Source organism: Parasteatoda tepidariorum, chromosome 11 (assembly GCF_982258835.1).
Source record: "Parasteatoda tepidariorum strain Cologne lab strain chromosome 11, Ptep-v5.0, whole genome shotgun sequence".
Lineage (NCBI taxonomy): Eukaryota > Metazoa > Arthropoda > Arachnida > Araneae > Theridiidae > Parasteatoda > Parasteatoda tepidariorum.
In genome coordinates, this window is record NC_141765.1 from 7568073 (window position 1) to 7589143 (window position 21071).

Below are 21071 nucleotides of genomic sequence, written 5' to 3' on the forward strand. Positions count from 1 at the left end.
TATGATACCAGTGGTGTGTAGGTCACATAGTTCACAATAGATGAAGCTTGGATCTTTCAATGGAACTGAGTTCACGATGAGTCAGTGGCTGTTTCACTATCACTGCCAGTCTACCTCATTGCCGCGATTATCCACGTGTGATGGAACTATCGTATCTTGTCCAGGTAAAATATAATTAATATAAAATTCCCATAGTAAATGCAAAATACACTTAGTCCAGTAAATATAAAATCATATAGGAGTGTCGATAAAATTAAAACGATATTAATCTGTAAGCAGACAGTCATGTCCAGTTAGAAGTAGCTAACACAGTAGAAGAAAGAGCAACCGGACCAAGATGCAAATTAATGCTGATGACAGTCTATTGTTTAGTAGTCAAGTTAGCTTCCAGAATAATAAAAAAACATCAATAACAAAAGTCTTTCTAGCAATAAAAAGCTACTTTCTCTTTTAGTGGAAGAGAACACTCTTTTAATTTAAACTATTAAAAGTCACAAGTGTTTGAATATTTAAGCTGATTAATTTTTTAATTATAAATAACAATAAGAAAATAAAGCTTTCTGTAAGTAACAATTATTTAATTTTTAAATTTAGTCAGCATTTTGAAAAGAACTTCATTTCCTTTTCTGTTCCTTAAAATGGTTAATAAATTCTCATTAGTGTAAATTAAGCATCCTGTCATGTCTTCCGGACATGTTTGAATTAACTGTCGTTTAGAATTTATCTGAAAAGAAATTAAAATGAATTTTACTGCTATATGTTTCTTGTTTTTTCAGGTTCCCCTACTGTTGTTACCACAAACTTCTTAATACGTAGCATGGGACCAATTTCTGAATTAGATATGGTAAGGAATTTCATTTAGACAGGAGAAAAGATGAGTTTGAGTTAATTTAAATTGACGCAAAAGTATTTAGAAAGATTTTAGAAAGATATACATCTTTCGATTTTGATTTTTTAATATTCCATTTATTTTAGTTGAATGTAAGTTAATAGATATCCTTAGTAAAGTTCTTATATTTTTACAGTTATTGGGATGTAGAAAGTTATTCCGTGATCAAAAATTTACTAAAAACAAAATAATAATTATAATAGACGAAAACCAAAACAAAAATCTTCTCAGATCCGAGATGGCGAAAAAAGTTATCTTAATCTTTTAAGAAAAGAGAAAGAAACATTATCTCACAAGGAAAATATACTTGATGTCAATTACCAACTGCGTTTGTCGTTGTACTTCAACTCTTCATTCAACACACATACTTTTAATTCATTAATATTTTTCACTTTTCAAACTACTTTTTAATATATCAAATATTCTTAAATGCACGTAAAATATTAAGTAGTCGTTTTGAAAATTCCTGAATATTGTTATATAATATATTATTTAAGTATGCTGTTTAAAAGATGATTCAACAATTTTTCATCCTATCATCTTTTAACTAATAAAACTTTTAAAAAATGTTTATTTTAAGTTTACAATTATAGAAAAAATATAGCGTTCACATATATTTCCCTCAGTAATTATTTTACCGACTCAATACGAATATTTCACCTATTAACTAGTCAGGATTTACGTGTAGCTTAATTGAATAAAGGATAAAACAATGTGTTTCTAAAGGCAAAATAAGGCACAAATTCTTTTCTGATAATAGATAAGAAAGGCCCAATAAATTTTGCCTATTGATTTATTGAACGTTATTAACGCTGTTTGAAACCATTGAGAAGAAAAAATAGTATCCATTGTGAAAACAAGTAATAAAATATTTTTGTATCCACGGTTTCAATCGGAAACTGGTAAATTCGTGACATTTTTGTATGAAGCCAATTTTACTTTTTTTTATACGAAACTAGACTTTCTTTTGAGTTTCAAATCTTATTTGCCTCGAGAGCAGAATAAGTAAACCACATTTTGATGCAATCTTTTCTCACTTTGTTTAAAATTTATTTTAGGAAAACAAGTATCTCAAAATATGTATTATTTTTACTAGTGTTAGGAACATAGTTATGTTCCTCTTCACACAAAAAAGCTTAATAATATTCAGATATTGAGTACTTCTAAAAGTTACGTAAGTTTTAAATATGCAATATGAACCTTTATTTATTCAAAAGTTGGCAAAGTTTGTAAATAAATTCTGTGATCCGAAAGCAGTTCTTTTTAAAATATTTGTATTATCTTTCGAGATTGGAAAAAAGTATGAAATTAAACTATTTACCGTATTCAAATTTTAAATGTTGAATATTAACGAGGGAAAAAATTCATTATTTCCACGGTTATATTCAGTTAAACTAAACTTTTGTTTTGTTTATGTTTATTTTAGAAGCAGGAATCGGAATCTCTTTCATACAACTGTATAGTTCTTTCACGAAAAATAATATTCGTATATTCTAAAATTTATCTTAGAGTAACTTTTATTAGAAGGTATCTTCTTGATATTTTTTTCCGAATAAATATTTTTTCTTCCTGTTTATGTTTAGCAGTAATTCTTTTGTAGGTTAGATTCTTGTGTGGCTCTTTTACTATAGAATTTCTAATATCGTCTCCTAAAGTTCAATAACTATTACTTTTTGTCTTGTTTAATTTTCATTTGCAACAGATATTATCAAGCATTTTGCCTTTCTCTAAATCTATTGTCCTTCATGTTAACATATTTACTAAGGGTATTGTTATAGATTTATTTTAAATTGTTGACTATTTTTTTTACATTTATGAAGCTCCTTTTAGATGAAACTTATTAAGTTCAGAAACAAATAATTCTACAAATTGTTGAAAAAATTTACTTCGCTCTTATTATGCTATTCCTCACATTTTCTCACCACCGTTTTGTTAACTTCAATGTTGTTGAGAACAATATTGCGTGAAACGTTACCTTCAAACTATGAAAAGTACTTTAAAGTAGAACCATTAAAATAGTAATATTCAAAGTAAAAGACATTTAAAACATATCTGGCTTAAGAGTAAAATCTAAACGGGATGGCGTATTGTTTGTTAGAATAAAAAGTAAAATTAAATTACAAACACATTTACAATTAATGTTTTAAGAATATGCCTATTACTTTCTTAAAAGAAAACTTTTTTTCTTCTGAAATATAATAAATGCTTTCAAGCTGATTTTTATTAATTTATTTATGAGCAATAAAATTGTATCATTAATATAAAAAATAAAATAGAAAACTAAACCTTTTTCAATGAGTTGATTGATCTAAAAATATTTAAAAAACTTTTCTCGTTAAACTTCATAGGACTAGATGTTTAAGTAAGCTTCGAAATTTAATTGCACTAAATTTCTTACTGATCGTTTCGACCTACCAGAATGAGCGTTTCTGAATATAGTGTCAGAGTCGTGAGTTATTTATTTAGGCTGTAATGTTGTATTCAGGCATCTCAATCTACATATCTGAATGTTAATCTCTATGCTTTCTGTCTGAAATTGCTAAAATCGAATGATCAGCTCAACTTAGCTTTTCATAGCTCGTCAGTGGGAAAATGAGAAAGTAGACTAACAGTGCAAATTATAAAGAAAGATAATTTCAGTATTTAAATGTTTTTTTAATGAAAGACTAAATGACAATTGACATAAAATACTAACAACAGTTTTTCTATTTTATGGCCTCATAGTGGAAGAATTTAGCATAAAATCAACGTTTTTTTACTTTTTTTTTTAAAAAATAATTATTTCACGTTACCATCATGGTAGTGGTTCATTGGTGTTTCATAAAATAAATGTGATCTTTAGATAAACAAAAAAAAAAACAAATACAAAAAAATACAAAAAATGTAAATACAAAAAATACAGAAAATACAAAAAATTAAAAAAAATAATAAGTTTTAACCATAATTTGTATTGCAAGTTAAATTTTAGCAGTTTATTTTTTGTGCTTTATCATGCGAATAACCTATTTAATATATCTCGACTTCTTACTTTAAAAGAAATCATTAAATCTTGGCAATTAGATTAAAAGATAATACAATCAAAAAGAAATCTCATTGTTTTCAGAATGTTAAGAAATTCAATAGGGAATCCGGCTGTGTGACCTTTCACGGAAAAATTAGCAAAAAAAAAAAAAATAAATAAATAAAATAACGGTATCTTTTTATATCTGTAACTCGTGGGGTGATGTCGGTGTTGATAACAATTTTAAATTTGAGAATAAATTATTACGCATAAGTTAAAGAAATGAATTACATTGGATGATGATTAAACCATTAAGGAGCTTAAAAATCGAACTTTTTTTTTTTGAAGGTAAAGTGAAATGAAAATAAATATGACTGGAATGCTATTGCAGCATCATAACTATTCTTTGTCATTCAAAACTTATTTTCATAAGTTCTTTATTAATTTAAAATTAATGAAAAATAAAAAAAAATTTTTATCAGAACATGCATTTACTCTGTAAAACTTTAAATAATTAAAACTTCCATTTAAAATTTTAGGAATATTCCATGGATTGTTACTTTCGACAAAAATGGACAGATCGTCGTTTAATGTTTGAAGGTCCTATACCAAGTCTTAGCTTAAATATTAAAATGTTGGAAGGCATTTGGAAACCAGATACTTATTTCCATAATGGTAAAGGCTCTTATTTGCACACAATAACTTTACCAAATAAGTTATTGCGAATATTTCAAAATGGACAAGTTTTATATTCAATGAGGTAAGCAACATTTTATCAAGAATTTTTGTCTTAATAAGCAGTCACACAGAATTATATTTTAACATCTTGATAAAATAATGTGAAGTGAAGCATACACGAAGCAACCCGTTGACGGCCAGGGTGTCATGGATGCTAGATATCCACCATTTTAAGACCAATGACATGATTGTAGCCAAGTGGGGTCAGCAGTGCGCGCAAGCCAACTTTACTTATTAGATAAGTTGGTAGAGTACCAATTGATGCGAGCCTGGGTAGGCTTCAAACAACCACTGACGATCGATCTTCAGTCGTCTCTCAATGAACTGACGTAAAGGCACGATTCACAACAGAACACTGAAGTCTAAGCATCATTGGCTGCAGTCAGTATGAGAGAGGGTGACCACTTGGATCAGGCTGTGAAAGGTCCGAGGATGTGCGGTATTGGTCCGCGTTAAACTGATCTACCGTAAAATGATAGATTTCGGGAACAGGTCGGTAGGCTACTGAAGTGGGATGACATCTTCTCTGCAGAGGGTCAAAATTGTGATGGAATGTCTTCGGATCATCCTCAGATATGTTTCACAGATCAATAGCCCATTGTGCAGCTCTAGTGCAACCTAAATGAACTACAATAACAACAACGATCTCTAGTTGTTCACAATTGAATTGAAGTGCCTTTAACTCTTTGAGGCATTATTTTTATTAAACACATTTTTCAGATTTTTTTGTTTATTTTGTATTAACATCAAAATATGTAAAACATATTGAATTTCTCATTTTAATAATCTATGGTTATGAAATTCAGCATGAAACACCTTTGTCCTTTCCGGAAATTCTTTTTCACCTTCTGTAAATTCTTCTTTCCCTTGAAAAGCAAAATCTTTCTTACATGGCTTCAAATTTGCATGTATTTATAGTTATTTAGATGTAAGAGAAATACTTATGCATCATTGAAATTTCTTTAACTTACAAAATCAATTATTAATAAACGTTTGAATATGGATGCATTTTCTTTTTTTCTTAATTACTTTTAATTTTTGGATTTTATATTTTAGTACAAATATAGTTTCGATAATCCAACAGATTTTCTTAGTAACTATTTGACTCTTTTTTACAATTAAAAATACCAAAACATATTTTTGCTTGTAATTAGAGCCTTAGAAAAAACAGATAAAAGACACACGGGTGTCTCACCTGGCTCAAAAAGTTAACCATTGTAGCACTAAAGTGAATAATTTATCACATCACAAAATCCTTACCTAATCTAACACAAAATCCTTATCTAATTTATGCAATAAATTAGTGCAATGAACTGAAAAAATTAAACCTTTGTGAAAACATTTTTCAAGATGCTCAAAGGTGAAATTACTGCTAAAGCAGAAGAAATTAGTACTATTTCCATGCATGTTTCAACCATTAAATTGAAATAAGAAATATACAGCTGAACCAAAGCCTCTTCGATTAAATTTTTTGTTTAGATTTCATTGTTATAATGTGATCAGTTTAAAAATGGTGAAATACATCAGATGAAATATCTTAGGACATTTTCAGGGATTATAAAACGAATGCAAAGAAGTGAACAAGTCTCTTTTTTATTATCAAACACGTTCACATTCTTAAACTTCTCTCTTTTTGTTAGCAAAAAAAAAGAAAAACATCAAAGCGATGGTCATTTTTCTTGGTAGATATTTAGTGTTAAGTTTCAAGGCTTTGGGAAAAAGCATCTGGTAAAAAATAACTAAAATTTTTTCCTAAAATTTTTTGTATTGTTAGCTTTAATAAGGACAGTCTTTTAAATTTGTTCCGTCCCTAAAACTTCGTTTAAAATATCAAGAGTGAACTTAAAATATATAATATTTATTATCACTCAATCATTATCAATATTAAAATATGCAATTAGAAATTAAAATATTTCAATTATATATGTTACTTTGAATGACCGAAATTGATGGTTGTTGACCGGTGGATGTCTACAATCACATAGTTGCTTTGGTAAATGTAAGGAATATATGCTAGGTCTAGTTAAATGCCACTGCCCGGTATGCATTTGCCCGGTATGCCCAACATCAATGTTTTTCGAAGTGCAGTGCCACTACTCGGTATACATTTGCCCGGTATACCCTGCAGTGATACTCTTTTTTTTAAACTTAAGGGCCCGGTATACATTATTCTGGTACTCCGAACACTATCTTCAGCAGATATTAAAATATCGAAAAAATATAATAATATCAACAAATAAGAATGTATCAGAACTATAAATATTATACTAAGAAGTACAGTCCGCAAAAAAAAAAAGATATCACCCTGAATAACTTTCGTTCTAATGATCGGATTTTCACAAACTAAGTATCAATCTTAATGGTTTCTGGGGGTGACCTCAAATATGCTAATTAATTAGTGCTAACTATTAATTAAGTTACGAAATCAGACACAAAAACGTACTTTCTCTGAATAAACATATATTTTTTTTTACATATTTGGAATCTAGACACTTGGATTAGGGGGGGTAGACAAAATTTTAAAAAAATTGGGTGGTAAATTGGGTAGCAATAAAGGTTTATATATTTGGCGATAGTACAGAAAACCGCCAAAAAAAGTCGCCTGCGCAAATGAATATTTTAAGATAACCCATTGACTAATTCAAAAGAGGAATGCTTAATTTTACTAGGTTGCTAAGCAACCAAAATCTGACCGTAAAAAAATTTAAATAAAGTTCTGTGATTGCTTTAAGAGGTTTTATTAATTATTAATAGAAAATATCTCGAAGTTTCTAGGCAATAGACAATTTTTAAGCTGATTTTTGTCCAAAAAGTAAAAAAAAAAATTTTTTTTAATCCCCTTTGAAAAGAAAATTTGAATCCATTTATAAATTATTTATTACGTTCTGAGTTTTTAGTGTTTAAACACATGAACTTTTCATCTGATATTATTTAGATTATGTTGTTTTTGCTATATTTTTTCGAGGATTTCATACTAAAATCAAATTAACATAACTTATTATAGCTATATACAAAATTTTAGGGATTATCATTTTTGAAGGGTAAAAAAGTGCTTGAAAAATAAAATGTAGATTGTATAGTAATTCTAATGCACATTCACAGAGTTTTCTATAATTTACGATATTTCTTTTTTCTATAACTCAAGGAATTGCTGAATGTTTAGTGGCATTTTAAAAACATTGAAATATGTTATGTTTAAGAATAAGATATTGAAATAATATGTTGCATATTGTGTGATTAATTGTTTAAAAAATCACTTCATTCTGCTAGATATTTAGGTTACATGGTTTTCTTTGGATAAAGATGATTAGAAAATAGCATCCTCATGTTTCGATACATTCTGAAACTTACGTTCTCAAATTCACCATTAAGTGTCGCACAGCATATTCTTCAATTACGATAAGCTACATTTACCACCAAATACTGCTCCTATGATTATTTTTGTTTCCCTTATGTATATCTGATACTCACTTTCTAAACAGAGCTTGTAAGATATTTAAGATACTGAAATAGGGGCACAAAAACTTAAAAGATAAAATATTTAATTTCATTAACTGAAAATATCTGGTTACAAAATTTTAATTTTTAAGTTAAATATAACTTTTACAATATTGATGCTCTTACGTTTTTAAAGACCACATGAATCCTGTTAAAATATTAAAATGCATATGTTTACTTTAACGAGTGTAAAATCCTTATCAAAATAATGATCAAGATTCAACTGTAAAACAGTATAATTGACAATAAAAAGTCAACTGGCTTCAAAACATATGAAGAGGGTACTAAAAGTCGACAAATTTCGAGCGTTCAAATATAATCGCCCATTCTCAAGACTTGTCAGGTTTGAATAACTTGTGACTTTTATTATTCTACGCTTAAAACATGTCTATTTTTACTATTATCTATTATTTTTTTAAATCAATGAAGTTTTTATATTTTCGATTCAGTTTCTTGGGATTATCCATTTAGTTACACAACATATTAAATTATTTTACTCGATATTAAAATAAGTTTTACATAAGTTAGAGGCACAAGTTCTTAGATTGAAAAAATTAATAATTCACTGCTTTGTGAAAAAATAAAAATGCAGTAAAATTTTTTTTTGCTGCAAACCTTAACATTTTAATTCAAGGACATAAAAAAATTCCGTTTACAATTGAAATTTCAAAAGTCGAATGTGAAAATGGAATGTCCCCTAGCACCAGGAATCGAAATTAAATAGTTACAAGGACAACTATTTAAAACAAGTTAGCGTTCCTGTCCTACTCCAAGTTGTTTGAAAAGGTATTTTTTATATATCGACTTCAAAGTTTATTCTACATATATTTTAGGGTATACATTCAGAATATTTCGATCAAGTTTACTTTTACACCTTTATTTGCTTAAAATTATTAAATAATTTGCTTGAAATAAATTATTCAAGCTACATGATTTAATGCATTTATAGTATAATAGTAAACGGGGCTTCCATCGCATATCCTTAACCTTAATACCGTTATAAATGGAATAAGCTTAGATAAATAATAAAAGTTAATTTTCAAGGAATAATATGTTTCGATCAAACAGATTTCATTCTGGAAATAGCGAAATTATTGAGTAGATCCCTTGGAGCAATATAAGTGTTTAAAAAAAACTTGACTATAATTTTGAAAGGAACTTTACTTTAAAGAAAACCTAAATTAAAGTACTAAAAAAATTTATTAGTATATTAATAAATAATAAACTTAAAAGGGTAAGGAATAAGATTTTTAAAAATGTTAAACTTTAATTAAATAGTTGGTAAAATAGTTCTGCGAAACACTTCCGGAAATTTCTTTTAAGATTAAGACGATATAGGGTAAACCAACAAGTGAAGGAACACACCCCAGAGAAGAACATTTCATAGATATTTTTTAAAAATACGATTTTAATCGTTTTGATTTCGATTGATTGGTAACAGTAGCTTACTACCTAACAGTAGGAAGTCATCTAACAATGCACTGAGTTACCTGGTCTTAGAGTCTTCTCTGGAAAAAGTTTTGAATTTGTTAGTATCTGTTCAACGCCTTGTTTCTTTGACAAATTATATGGTCAGGGTTTGTAGCTATCCGTTTAAAGTACAATTAATTGCATATAATAATGTTTTTTTTTCTCATTATGAAAAAGAGAATTCAAAATATGGTGATTGAAGTTACGTTTTATTTATTTTAAGCATCATAACATAAGTAAGTACTGAGATTAGGGGGTGTTTATTAACTGGATTACCAAACGATGAAAAACCAATGAATAAACAAGTGTTCCTTAACTGGGATTTTTTCAAGTTAATGAAAATAAAAGAAAAATTTTAATTTTCTTGTACCTTTAGTCATATTATACATCAAAATTGTGTTAAAAATACAAAAATCAACTTCTAACCAGTGAAGGAACAGACATGTTCCTTCACTGGGAATAGACTTCCCACTGAATGAACAGTATGTGTGAAATATGATTTTACATGGATAATAAGTAGCTTTGAGGTATAGAGGACATCCAAAATTCAGTTAAATGTTGTATGAATAGTTCCTATAACAATTTCATTTCAAAATGCAAATTTAATTACTAAATTTATTTAAAGAATTATAATAATAATTTATTTATTATTTATCTTTATAAATGTAGTGATTAGTTATTACATCATACCTTAGACACCTTGATAAACTATGTTTACTGACTAAATATAACAAATAAATATAATAATAAAGGCTTGAATCGAAAATTTCTTTGCAGGTTTTTGTGCCAATAATTAGCTAAATTATTATCTTATTGCGGTCCTTAATGTCCAGACGGGAACTGGTAGGAAAAATCCATTTAAAGACAATCATCCAGGTGAAAAATGGGTGAAGTTTTTTTAAGGTGACATCCACCGATAACTCAGAGCAATGCGAAGATAATTTCAAAAGGCAAAACTTCCCTTAGAGAATAATATTCGAAATACTGGTTTTAATTCACTGGTAAGAACTGTTCCTTCACTTGGTCATCTTACTACTTATTATTTAAACCACCAAAAGCTTAAAACAATATTATGTAAGTTATCTAACTTTTTTTAACATAATTTGCATTTAATAACAAATACGTCGACACTATCATTTAGCTAAAATTACAAATTTTGAGATTTTTATGATTTTTTTTAAGGGCAAGCTAAGCTTAAGTGTTCATTCACTGGTTAGTTTACCCTATAAGATGTTGAGAAATTTGCGATGTTGTGAGAGATGCTTAAAATTGTTGACTACGCATTTTTATTTATATTTATAAAATATATATTCAAGAAATTGATAAATATTTTATTCCAAATTTATTCATACGTATGTATATTATTGCAATTGTATCAGTTATTGAGTAAAAAAAACTGAAAAATAATAAGTAATCACATTAAAGAAGCAAAATCTGTTGTATAATCATATTCTATCAGATGCATGCTTTTATAAAACTCGACATTCGTTAAATAAAATGTTTTTTATTCAATAAAATGTTTTATTCAAATTTCTTCACTAAATTGCAAATCGATTTTTAGAAGACTAAAAAAGAAACATTGTATTTTATAGTTTAAAAAAAAATAAAAATAAAAAGATTAGCAAACGATTATTAGCGAAAAAAATATGAATGAAATTTTACGCGACGCGCGCGAAGTTAAGTTCTCGCAAGTTTATCACATTTTAATATTAATCGCCCCATTTAATCATTTCTTTATTGTCGCCAAATTAATTTTTTTTAAATAATTAATTTCAATTTTTCTCAGCTTCTAATAAATAAAAACAGTTGAAACTTTAGATTTTTCAATTGAAAAATATTTAGATTAATATGGTATAAAAAAATTCATACCTTATAATTCAAAATTTTTTCATTTTCAATTTAATTAAATAATAAAAGATAATTAATTATTATTAAAAATTATTTTTTTCATGAAATTATCTTTGGGTAAGTGATTTTTATGACTGGGTGAAATTTTCTTTGAATTGCTTTATTAGTTTTAAAAATATGACTAAAAACGTAAAAAGTGAAATTAACATTAAGGGGTACGATCTTTGGATCGCTCTCCTGACCAAACTATAGGGACCATATTTCCCAGATTGCGGCTACCCCCTATATTTTGAAGGTTAAGAATCCAAATATGTAAAAAAAATTATATGTTTATTCAGAGAAAGTACGTTTTTGTGTCTGATTTCGTAACTTAATTAATAGTTAACGCTAACTAATTAGCATATTTGAGGTCACCCCCAGGAACCATTAAGATTGACACTTAGTTCCTGAAAATCCGATCATTAGAACGAAAGTTATTCAGGGTGATATCTTTTTTTTTTTGCGGACTGTACATACAACAGCATTTAATGTCCGTATATTCAAATTCAATGACTACTAATTAAAGTCTCTTACAATAATGTTTAAAAATTTCAGTCTAACATTATACAATACAAAAGATATTACTATACATTAAGGTCAAATTTTAAGTAGTGCAAGCAAAGCAGTTGACTAAATAAGAGAGGAAATTGTGCATTACCAAATTCAAGTAGTTATTCCAAATTGTCAAACAACGGATAATAGCGTATTCAAAAACATAATAAGCACAAGGGTCACCAATTGAGGGGGAGGAACCCTCTCATATTAAGTTGAAGACAACTATGACAAAAATCAAACAACATTTATTACTTACTGAAACATAACAAGATTAAAACAGAAACGTAAAATTAAGTATGAGTGTGCACAGAGTCATCATCATCGAAATATAACTGGGCGCCTGGGGCCGTTAGCGGCCTTTTTCCCATTCATCTTGTATTTAATCTTTAAGGTGGTTCTTTCTGGTAAATGGAATAAATAGGAAATCAAATATTTTGTATTTTAGTTAAAATTATGTCACTACAAAAATGAGCTGCAATCGGCCTGAGGTTTATGTCTTCTCTTAAGTTTTCGAAAGTAAAAATTTCGTTGAATCCTGCGGTGTCACAATATATGGTCTTTTCAAAAAATCTGAAGTTTTGCTTTGCAATGTGATGATCTAAAAAATCTATGTTGAGGTCGCTATGTATGTTTTTATTGCGGATAAACCATCTTGCTTTTGTTATTTTCCTGAGTATTTTGTTCTGGCATATTTTGAGTTTTTTAAGGAGTGATTTCGAGATGTTGCACCAAGCTGGAGATGCATAAGTCAGGATGAGACGGATCATCGAGATGTATAGTAAACGTTTAAGTCTGAGTTCCATTTTAGGGTTCTGAAGAAGGATTTGTAATCTGTAGCAGGCTGTTTGTGCTTTGTTGATGACTGTTTTGACGTGATCTTTCCAATTAAATTTGCTGTTTATGACCAGACCAAGATATTTTGCTGTTTTGACTATGGGTATCGTTTCGTTAAAGAGTACAACTTGATTTTTGGGGAGTGTGCACAGAGTAAAGTTCGAAGCTTCTTAAGTACTGGGGAAAGATACAAGGTTGCCGATCCTGTGTACGTCATCCAGCTGATTCCTTTGGCAACTACGCACCATGCCTGGCGACACACAGTTATAAATTTAAAACGAATGTGAATTATGAATCACTATCTATTCTACTCCTGGTACAACACAGAATCTCATCATAAAATGACAAGTAATATCATTTTCATGTTTCAAGAAATATCAGCTATACTTTTAAATTGTTATTTTACTTGCACTTAAATTGCAAAACCTTAGCACTTTACATATCAAAATGAATAAATAAAATTAGATCTTTGAAAACACTATTAAAAAGTCATTCTGCATTTTTCTTCGTTTATTAAAATCTTTCTCTATCTTTATTTATTTCTTTGGTATATGTTAGAGTATTATCAAAGAACAGTAATGTAATTTGTTAAGTATATATTTAAATTGTTAGTTCTTTAGAATTTTTAACTACTTTTAACGTATTTTTTTTTAAAATATGATTTTGTTTTAAAATTTCTTAGGCTAACAATAAAGGCAACATGTCCCATGATGCTACAGAATTTTCCAATGGATAAACAATCATGTCCACTTGTGTTTGGAAGCTGTAAGTATTGTTCATACATTTTTTTACCAATTTCTCTGCCAATACGCTGGAAATATATAATACATGCAACTCTCCTCATACATAACTTTCCATACATATAGTATATATAATACAAAACTCTTCTGTTTGATTTCCAAAATCGACATAAAATGTTTTTAAGTCCTTTGACTACGATGTAAAAAAAAAGGCTTTTCAAAAAAGAGCAAAAATGTGTCAAAATAGCACCCAGACAAATAATTGTTGAAATTAAAAGAGTGGTCTCACGGTCAGTGGTCCCTGGCTCTCAGGGTGCTGGCATTTTTTTACGTAAGATCAATTCCTATCATAAGACTTCGCGAAACAAAAAATTCAGATACATTGAAATTTTTACAATATTTACTGTAAAACCACTGAATCTCTGTAATTAAATAAATATTACTGTAAAAATAAATTGAGGTATGAAATGCTTCGATAAAAATTGATTTTACGGGAATATGAATTTTACGGATGCTGCACACAGGATGATAGTATTTTTCCGTAATACGATCTGATATTTTTTACAATGTAATTATATGTCCTAGTTATAGAATTAAATAATCAATACAAAATATATACTTCCAAAAATGGTTATTTTTTTCAGTGTTTAGAGACATAAATATGTATTATTTTCCTATTTAAGTAGTCCTAGTATCAGTATGCTTTCCGTTTATATTTATTACGTACTTTTATCAGAAACTCTATTTTTAATCAAATGATGTGACAATAAATGTATTTATAAGCAGTGACTCTATTAATGAATAATGAAGTTTAATTTACGCAAAACTGTTTACTGCATGCAAAGCATTTTTGCATCAAGCAGATTAAAATATTCACAAGGGCGTCTGCCCAGCATGTAACTTTTAGTATTAAAATTTCAGAGAAAAAGAAGAAATTTATGGTGAAACACATTTTTTTGATAACAGCATATTTTTTGTTGTCAAGAAAAACAGGAATATGGTATATTTTGTTTAATTTGTATGGTATACTTTGTATAGTTTGTTTGTATAATTTAATTAAAGTTGCATTTAATTTTTAGATGGATATACTGTGGACCACCTTATGTACCAGTGGGAATCAGGTGACGCAGTTAGTCTTAATGATGGACTAGTATTGTCTCAATACGATTTAATTGATTTTCCAATGAAGAATTCAACAATCAGTGCCAAAACTGGTAAATGAGTTGTGCTCACAGTTTTAGTGCTATTATGAGAACAATTGTTTTGATCTTTAAAAATTAATTTTATCTTTATCAGTTTTAGTTTTTTTTATTATTTCAGCCATATTACTTTAGTTGTTCTTTAAAAATTAAGCCTTATTTTATCTTCTATATAACGACATCTCATATTTAAAACAATTGCTTTTAATGTAATTAAAGATTGAAAAATTAGTGAGAATTAGTATTACATTATTAATGTGATTAATAAAAAAAATATTAAATTTTGACGCTTGAAATAGTATCATTAAGAGCTTGTCGTAAACAGTAAAGAAAATATAAAAGCAGTTTTCTTCAAACTAAATTTTCTCGTTTTTGTGTTTTTGTTGAAAATATTTTGGACAGTGTTATTGTTAATACTCATTTGAAATATCTGATACTTGCAAAATAATACGATTTTATTTGCTGACATAAATTTTAAAATATTACCCTTGTTTGTTATTTTTTTTATAGGAATGTTTAGTGTTCTACAAGTAAACTTTAATTTACGAAGACATATGGGGTACTTTTTAATTCAAGTGTATGTGCCTTGCGTTCTTATTGTTGTATTATCGTGGGTCTCATTTTGGATAAATCGTGAAGCAACCGCCGATCGAGTAGGTCTTGGTAAGTGTACTTATGTGTTTTTTTTATCTTTGAGCCGGCAAGGTGGCCGAGCGGTTAGCTTGCCTAACTGCGAAGCCAATGGCTGCGGGTTCGAATCCCGCTCAGAGCACGGATATTTCTCTCTGTGTGCTGTTTGTGATGCGTGAATGTGGCCTTCCCTATAAGCGGGTATTTGTGGCAGTTTGGGTAATGTTGCTCGCCTTCGTGACCTAGGTCGCAAGGTGCTCACCAGGTAATGCAAAATGAGCACCACTTCGGTATCTTTCATGTCAAAGAGCGGTAAGCTCAGCGCTTGCTGTTTAAAAAAAAATCATTGAAATTCAAGCTATTTTCAAAATAGGTTTTTATTTCAAATTTAAAGAGCTTATTTTATAAGCTAAGTATTTTTATATAATGTTCCAACAAAAGCGGGCAGTTTAACTTGAAATGAAATATTGTTTGTTTTATTTTAACTGTATTTTGTTTGCAAAAAAATGGAAAAAAAAATTAACAACTGGTTTAACATCTTAGGAAATGTTTTGCTTAGTTTTACTTAGTAAGTGCATGGATATTTATTACGTATTGAACAACACATCTGGCAGATATGTTGCTACAAGATGACGCATGATACTACAGATGATACTACATATCATACTACATATTAACGCTTCACAGTTCAGCAAAAATAAATCCAAAAAAAAAAAACGCAAAAAAAGAAGAGGTGTATCTTGGGAATTTTGATTAATTACGAAATTGCGCAATTTTTAAAATTGCCAAGATAAATTCAGGATTTTTCAATTAATTTTTCATTTGTATTCTACTGTGTAGATGATAATTGGTTCTTGAATGAAACGGATTAAAAAAAGTGTGTCAAATTGTGTGAATCGAGAACACCCTATGCCTGTTACTATTTTACTGCTATTTTAGTTCTTTAAAGACTTTTTTCAGTGTTTTTGGATCATATTTTTTTGAAATTATAATAGATTTTTGAAAATTGATATTTTTACAAAAACACTATTTAATAGTCATATTTTCCTTTTTGGAAATGAGGTAATTATTAATTAATTATTATTTTTGTTTAACATGGTGGCCAACTTCTAAAAATATCTGATTTACTGAAATATTCTTAAGTGCTTCAAAGTTCTTTCATATATATATATATATATATATATATATATATATATATATATATATATATATATATATATATATATATATATATATATATATATATATATATATATATATATATATATATATATATATATATATATATATATATATATATATATATATATATATATATATATATATATATATATATCTATATATATATCTATATCTATATATATATATATATATATATATATATATATATATATATATATATATATATATATATATATATATATATATATATATATATATATATATATATATATATATATATATATATATATATATATATATATATATATATATATATATATATATATATATATATATATATATATATATATATATATAGACTCCAAAAAAATCGACGCTCCAAGAAGAAGATGTCCGATTGAAAAGAAAATTGGTGGATAGGAAGACAATTTACAGAATAGTAAATGATTAAAATTTCAGAAAAATTGAATAATTTATTGCAGAGTTACAGTAACAAGTTCAATCAGGTGTTGACCCACCTCTAGCCTGGATACAAGCTGCCACACGGCGGGGCATAGACCGATAAAGCTCCCGGATAGTCTCTTGCGGTATTTCCTGCCAAATTCAATCCAATTGTCGAACAAGGTCATCAACATTCCGTGCCAGATGCAATCGCCTTCCCATCATATCCCAGACATGCTCGATGGGAGAGAGATCTGGTGATCTGGCAAGCCAAGGAAGAGTTTGACAAGCTTGCAGACAGTTCATAGCAACCTGTGCCGTATGTGGTGCGGCATTGTCCTGCTGAAAAATCAGCCCAGGGCGCTGCAAAAGGAACGGTAGCAAAACAGGTCTTAGGATGTCGTTGACGTACCGCTGTGCAGTAAGTGTACCTCTAATGACGACAAAAGGGGTCCGGCTGTCAAGGGAAATGGCATCCTAGACCATAATGCCTTGTTGAGGGCCGGTGTGGCGTGCAATAGTGAAGGCAGGATCCCCCTCTGCCATGTGCGTCTCCAAACACTTCTTCGATGATCGTCAGGACACAGTTGGAAGCGGGATTCGTCGCTAAAGACTATACGTCCCCAGTCGGCATCATTCCAGCCATATCTGTTCAAAACATTCATGCAAACAGAATTTCAAAGCAATCGGATGATTGCTTCTTGGTGCGTCGATTTTTTTGTTATAGAGTGTATATATATACATATATATACTATAACACCGAAGAGCCATTACATTATAACCACCCTCCATCTATAACAATGGGCTCGCCCAGGGTTTCATGATTTCTCGCCCAGGAACAATGTTTTCATGGGGCACATTAGGACCCATAATCCTCATAGAACAATCCCTGACGTCTGTAAGCTACTTGAATATAGTTGCAGACCAGGTTCATCCATTCATGGCAATAGTTTTTTGTGCTGGGGATGGTGTTTGCCAACAGGATAATGCACCATGTCATAAGGGTCGAATCGTCATGGATTGTTTCGAGGAACATTCCGGTGACTTTCAAATCATGTCTTGGACCCCAAATTCCACTGACCTTAATCCAATAGAACATTTGTGGTCCTACTTGGAAAACCAAATTCGTGCTGCCACGCTACCCCATCGCAATGTGAGGGAATTGCAGAACCAGTTGGCAAGTGCTTGGTACCAGATACCTCAGACTACCTATCAGTATCTTGTGGAATCAATGCCACTGCGGGTGCTAGCAGTTTTGAGGGCTAAAGGTAGTCTTACATGTTATTAGCAGGGTGGTCATAATGTAATGGCTCTTCGGTGTAGCGACTGCACGAGAGAGCAACAAGTGTTATAATGTGTCCATTACAGGACAGACTGATTTGAAAATTTAAAATAACCGAAACAATGGGCGACAGAGAAATGAAACAAACACATGTCTATTCTAAAAGATGTCCAATACTTCTGAAGAGACTTCGAAATTTATTTATAAAGGTCATTGTTCTCTGTACAGAGTTCTTCAAAAGAATACAAATAATATACTCAAATCTGCGATTTTCCAGTATCAGAAACGCGCGTTATTCAACTTGGTTTGAACCTCCTAATTCAGTACGATAGCCATCTTTCACTTTCTAACACTAGAACTGATCATTCTGATGATCGATAACTTACGGCACTGGCAATATTTGTTATTGAATTTCCTGAATTTTCGCATAAAATTTTAACAGTTTTCACAAAACTTACCGTTTGTTTCATATCTCTAACAAAGTCATTTAGACCTCTGCTGGATACCCTGTATTTTGAGCATAGTTTTGTTGTTCATGTAATTTGCCATCAATCTTTCTTTAAACTCTTATAAGCCAATAAACTTACGATCCAATAAACCTCTCTTTGGGGATTGAAATTGAATGATAAATCAACGAAATTTATGTAAAAACCGATATTAAAAATTTCGACCAAAGAGTGAGACTGTAAAAGCATAGGCCGCCTCCTTACCGCTATTGAAACTGTAATGAAATTGAATGACATATCAACGAAATTAATGCAAGACCGATGTTAAAAATCTTGACAAAAAAGTGAGACAGAGCTGCAGTGGCTCAGGGGATAGAGCGTTCGCCTTCCAATGAGGTGAACCGGGTTCGAATTCAGCGATGGCTGGTCGATACGAATCCACATCCGGCTTGCACTGATCACAGTGCTGACGTGAAATTTCCTCAGTGGTAGACGGATCATGGTTTAGAGTCCCTTCGTCGTCAGGCTAACCGTGGGAGGTTCTCGTGGTCTTCCTCTCCATGTAACGCAAATGCTGGTTAGCTCCATCAAAATGACCTCCACGAAGGCAAATTTCTCCCAATGCTCGATCCAGGAGTTCTTTTGTCTTCTGGATTGGATTCAAAATTACAAGACTACGGAGTTGAACATTAGTAGTCTTAAACGCATGAAACTGGTTCAACGTCGGTTATAAAATAAAATAAAATTATAAAAGAGTGAGACTCAACAAAGTGACAACGGCCATACCATGAGGAAAATACCGGTTCTCGTCCGATCACCGAAGTCAAGCATCGTCAGGCGCGGTCAGTACTTGGAAGGGTGACCACCTGGAAACACCGCGTGCTGTTGGCATACCTTTGAGCCACGATGTCTCAGGGAACAGGAAGTTCGCATTCTAATAAGGTGAACCGGGATTCGTTCCCGGCGATGGCTGGTCGAAACGAAATCATGGGTTAGAGTCCCCTCTCCATCAGGCTCACCGTGGGAGGTTCTCGTGGTCTTCCTCTCCATATAACGCAAATGCGGGTTAGTTCCATCAAAAATTCCTCCACGAAGGCAAATTTCTTCCTATACTTGATCCAGGAGTTCCCTTGTCTTCTGGATTGAGTTTAAAATTACAAGGCTACGGAGTTGAACATTAGTAGTCGTAAACCCAAAAATTGGGTCGGCTGTTCAACGACGGTTATAAAATAAAATAAAAGAATGAGACTGAGAGACCATAGGCTGCCTCCTAACGGCTATTTTTGTACATAACCTTTTCCTGTATACATCAAAATTAATTTTGGGATAGTTTTGGGACGACACCTGTTATTGCTTTACTTTAAAACTTATTTCTCATATTGACCTTATGCTCTCCTATAGGCATTACTACAGTGCTGACACTTTCAACTTTTGGTTTGGATACAAAGACAGATTTACCAAAAGTTTCGTATCCTACAGCTCTAGATTGGTTTGTGGGCATGTGCTTTACCTTTGTCATAGCAACTCTTCTGGAATTTGCTGGAGTTCATTATTTTACTAAAATTGGAAGTGGTGAATATCCATGCATTGAATCGAATGCTGATTCTGAAACAGATGATGGAATATCTAGATCGATCGGCCCTACTACTGTTAGCGGTGGAGATACTGTGAGTAAAAATATTTTGTTGAAAAAATCTTTTGGTCCTTAAACCATTTCATTATTGCCATCTACCTTTTACACTGAAAATTGGATTATTGCATAGTTTAATTTTCAACCCCAAATGAAGTTGGTGAAAAGTTTTTTATCAAGTTATGCTGTGGAATTGTGAAAATATGATGAGTTTTCAATTACAACTATTTACTTTGATGGTTTGGATAGAGTTTTCAGGAGGAAGAAAGTTTCGATTAGATAAAAGATCTTGCACTTTGCAGGCTCAGTTTCAACTTTTATATTTTATTTCTAAAATATAAAAATGTATGCATCACCTTTCTTGCAATTATTCAAAATAATGCAAAAACTAAAATTAAAAAAAAAAAAAATAAAGTCAATAATCAACAAAATTGCCTTTCGAATCTTCCATTGCTGTTTGAAATGAATTTCGTCAAATCACAACTGAAGTTGAAATTTACGGTATTTTTATCTATAAAATAAGCTAAAATATGTAACGTTTCTAACGCTGATGAACATATTTTATTCGCAATTAAATACCTTTGCATCTCTTAGTTTATAACGAAGATGTTATGGTTAGATGATAACCAAGAATGTTATGGTTTAGGAG

At 30.1% G+C, this 21071-nt stretch overlaps 1 protein-coding gene and 1 pseudogene across 2 annotated transcripts in view; both read left to right on the forward strand.

Moving 5' to 3' along the window:
- LOC107453210 (gamma-aminobutyric acid receptor subunit alpha-6) overlaps nucleotides 1–21071 on the forward strand; it is an 81861-nt gene that overhangs the window by 57910 nt on the left and 2880 nt on the right. For both annotated transcript variants that reach the window (XM_071187547.2, XM_016069937.4), the window contains exons 3-8: nucleotides 777–844; nucleotides 4430–4650; nucleotides 13555–13637; nucleotides 14692–14826; nucleotides 15322–15474; nucleotides 20194–20459. In XM_071187547.2, coding sequence (XP_071043648.1) covers nucleotides 777–844; nucleotides 4430–4650; nucleotides 13555–13637; nucleotides 14692–14826; nucleotides 15322–15474; nucleotides 20194–20459 — 926 coding nt within the window. The remainder of the gene's footprint in view (nucleotides 1–776; nucleotides 845–4429; nucleotides 4651–13554; nucleotides 13638–14691; nucleotides 14827–15321; nucleotides 15475–20193; nucleotides 20460–21071) is intronic.
- On the forward strand, nucleotides 19565–19683 carry LOC122270436 (5S ribosomal RNA; annotated as a pseudogene).